Source organism: Loxodonta africana, chromosome 21, assembly GCF_030014295.1.
Source record: "Loxodonta africana isolate mLoxAfr1 chromosome 21, mLoxAfr1.hap2, whole genome shotgun sequence".
NCBI classification, from domain to species: Eukaryota; Metazoa; Chordata; class Mammalia; order Proboscidea; family Elephantidae; genus Loxodonta; species Loxodonta africana.
Window position 1 is genome coordinate 23,509,527 of NC_087362.1, and position 2,576 is coordinate 23,512,102.

A 2,576-nucleotide genomic window follows, 5' to 3' on the forward strand; every position below is an offset into this window, starting at 1 on the left:
GATTTCCATCTGCCCTGTCCTTTTCTTTCCACTTTTGGGAATTTTTGTGTGGTGCTCAAGGTTTGTAGGGAGTTTTATTGTTTGCGTTATCTGAATACTTGGACTGGTTTCAAGGGATATCAAAGTGAGTTCAATAAAAGATGTTAGGTTTGATCTTGGGAGAGGGCTCAGAAAATACTTGCTGAAGTTTGGACGGAAGGGTTTATTTTTCCCTGCTTTGAAGGCAAGAGTTTACTTGTCCCAGGTTTTGGGGGCATGGGTTACTTGTGCAGGTTTTGAACACGGGTTCTTGGACAGGATCTCAAGGAGAACTCTGGATATCTTAAATGGGTCAACCTGACTAAAACATCTTGGAATCATTTAGCTACTAGTTTGTGTGTTTTGCCTTGCCTTGGGATGTACTCTTTCAAGAGCTTTATGTTGTTGTCGATCAGCATAAAACAGTGTAGAGAAAAACTGGAATGCTGTTTCAATTTAAAACAGAGAGGTTTATTAAGAATTTTAAACAATTGCAATTGAGGAACCACATAGCACACAGAAAATGGAACGAGGTAGTCCCGGGGCAGTTTCATCGTACAAGTATTCTTATAGGGTAAAAAGAGGAACCAAACCATAGGAAGGGCAATTACAGGAAAATCAATTAATATTGTAATAATCACACTCTGGTTACTGGTCATTATAGGAGATAAAACAACTTTCTTCATGTGTTAAAGTCATAAGAACACTTAAAAAAGAAAAAATTTTCAGTACCATGTTCACTGATAGTTGTATGACACGCTACCTTAAATTGCAGGAATAAAATCAAGCAATGTGACAGTTTCCCAAATAGTTTATCATTCATAATCTCTGACAGCACAGATTGTGAGAGGTTGAGAATCACGCCCAATACAGAAATAAGGCTTCAGGATTTCAGAAAATCTATCAGTGAAAGAATAGATATGAGATCTGTCATTCAAACTGTAAAACGAAATCTCACCCAGTTCATAGTCCAGATAAATGCCAATCCCTCTGGGTTTTTCTGTTATCACCAGAGTGACTGGAAAAGTGCCTTGTGCAACATAGTTACCATTGCACAGCTGAATTGCCCAGCATCTCTCCTGCCCTGCCGGGGGCCTCTTTGCCTTCCTGGAAAGGGAGTCTTTACAAACCCCTACAGACCATTCAGGCTTCTCACCCACTTCCACCTCCCAGTAATGTCTACCAGAACTGAACTCTTCACAACCCAGGACAACTGGGTCAAACTTGAATCTCTTTGGATTAGGAGGAAGTCTTTGTGTTTTCTTCACAAATGTCACAGGCTTTTTATCTTCAGAGACAATCAGATTTGAATGTGCTGTTTCAGGATCCAAGGTTACATCTTCCTTAAATTTCTGTATGATTTTCTGCAGAGCCGAATACTGTGGAGGAAGGCTGCATCCTTCCTTCGTTAGCTGGAAGGAATAGAGCACTGGGGGGTTGAGGCCTTCACATCGATTCTGGACGCTCTGAATATCTGTCAGCAGTTTCACTTCTGACATCACACTCTTCTCTGCCACCTCCTTTAGTAGACTGTTGAGTGTGGAAATGGACCCTGAAAATGCTGTTATATTCGCATTTAGTTTCTGTTGAATGTGCTTCTCTTCATAAGCTAACCTGGAGAGAGCTGCCTCATGCTCACGGTCTAAAAACTTGTTCAGGTGCTCAAATTCAGAGAATAATTCTTTCCTTTGCTTTTCCACCTTCTTTCTCAGTTCTGATGGTTCTCTGTCTTGGGTAGTTATTAGTTTTTGAATGTCTGCCACTTGTTTCTTCAGGGGCTCCATGTAACTCATGAGCCTTTTCCTGTGATGAGAGGCAGCCTCCTCTATGGACCTCACGAGGTGATCCTGGTGGTTTGGGGGCTGAGTGCACAGGGAACACAGGACTTCCAGGTCTTCCTCACAGAAGTGGGTCAGTACCTGATTGTGCTTCTTGCACAAGCGTGTCTCTTCCTCCCTCTTCCTCTTGCTCCTGGTGATGTGGAGTAGCTTGGCAATTTCAGCTATATTTCCCAGCTGGGTGTTGCTCCTGAGGTGCAACTGTAGCCATGGGTGGCGGCACACAGGGCATCGGAACCAGTCCTGTTGATCCTGCCAGGATTGCTGGATGCAGGAGCGACAGAAGTTGTGCCCACATTTGATGGTAACAGGGTCTCTAAAGTAATCCAGACAGATGGGGCAGTTAGCTTCTGCCTGAATTCCTGCCAGGGCTTCCATGACCTCCATTAGGCTATGAATGAAGATTTGGACTGAGAGGGCTTTTCCTCAGGATGTGTGAAAGCTATGAAATACTATGAGGTTGCTGGTCCTCTGTTGCAGAAGTTGGTGTCAGTAGGGGTTCTCTTCACAACCAGCTGTGGATCACAGATTAGTTGGGCAACTAGGTTTCCAGCCTTTGGCAGCTCAGAGAATATGAAGCCGAGCTAATCACTTCTCTTGATCAGAATCCAGCCATGACCTCAAGGTGCCTATATGTTCCTGGGGATGAGAAAATATTTCTTTATTAAAAAAAAAGTCTTTGTAGCTCTGTTCAATGCCACTGATTCTTGTCTCCACCCT

General features: G+C 43.3%; 1 protein-coding gene across 1 annotated transcript; it reads right to left on the bottom strand.

The window, feature by feature from the left end:
- Positions 1-527: 527 nt before the first annotated feature.
- On the bottom strand, positions 528-2,243 carry LOC100658092 (tripartite motif-containing protein 75-like). The gene has a single exon (XM_003423675.3). The coding sequence runs from the start codon at positions 2,241-2,243 to the stop codon at positions 834-836; it is 1,410 nt and encodes a 469-aa protein (XP_003423723.2). The 3' UTR covers positions 528-833.
- Between the last annotated feature and the right edge of the window lie 333 nt (positions 2,244-2,576).

What these genes read in the sequence shown, in the direction of transcription:
- LOC100658092 (XM_003423675.3), bottom strand. Translation starts at nt 2,243, where the DNA reads ATGGAGGTCATGGAAGCCCTGGCAGGAATTCAGGCAGAAGCTAACTGC.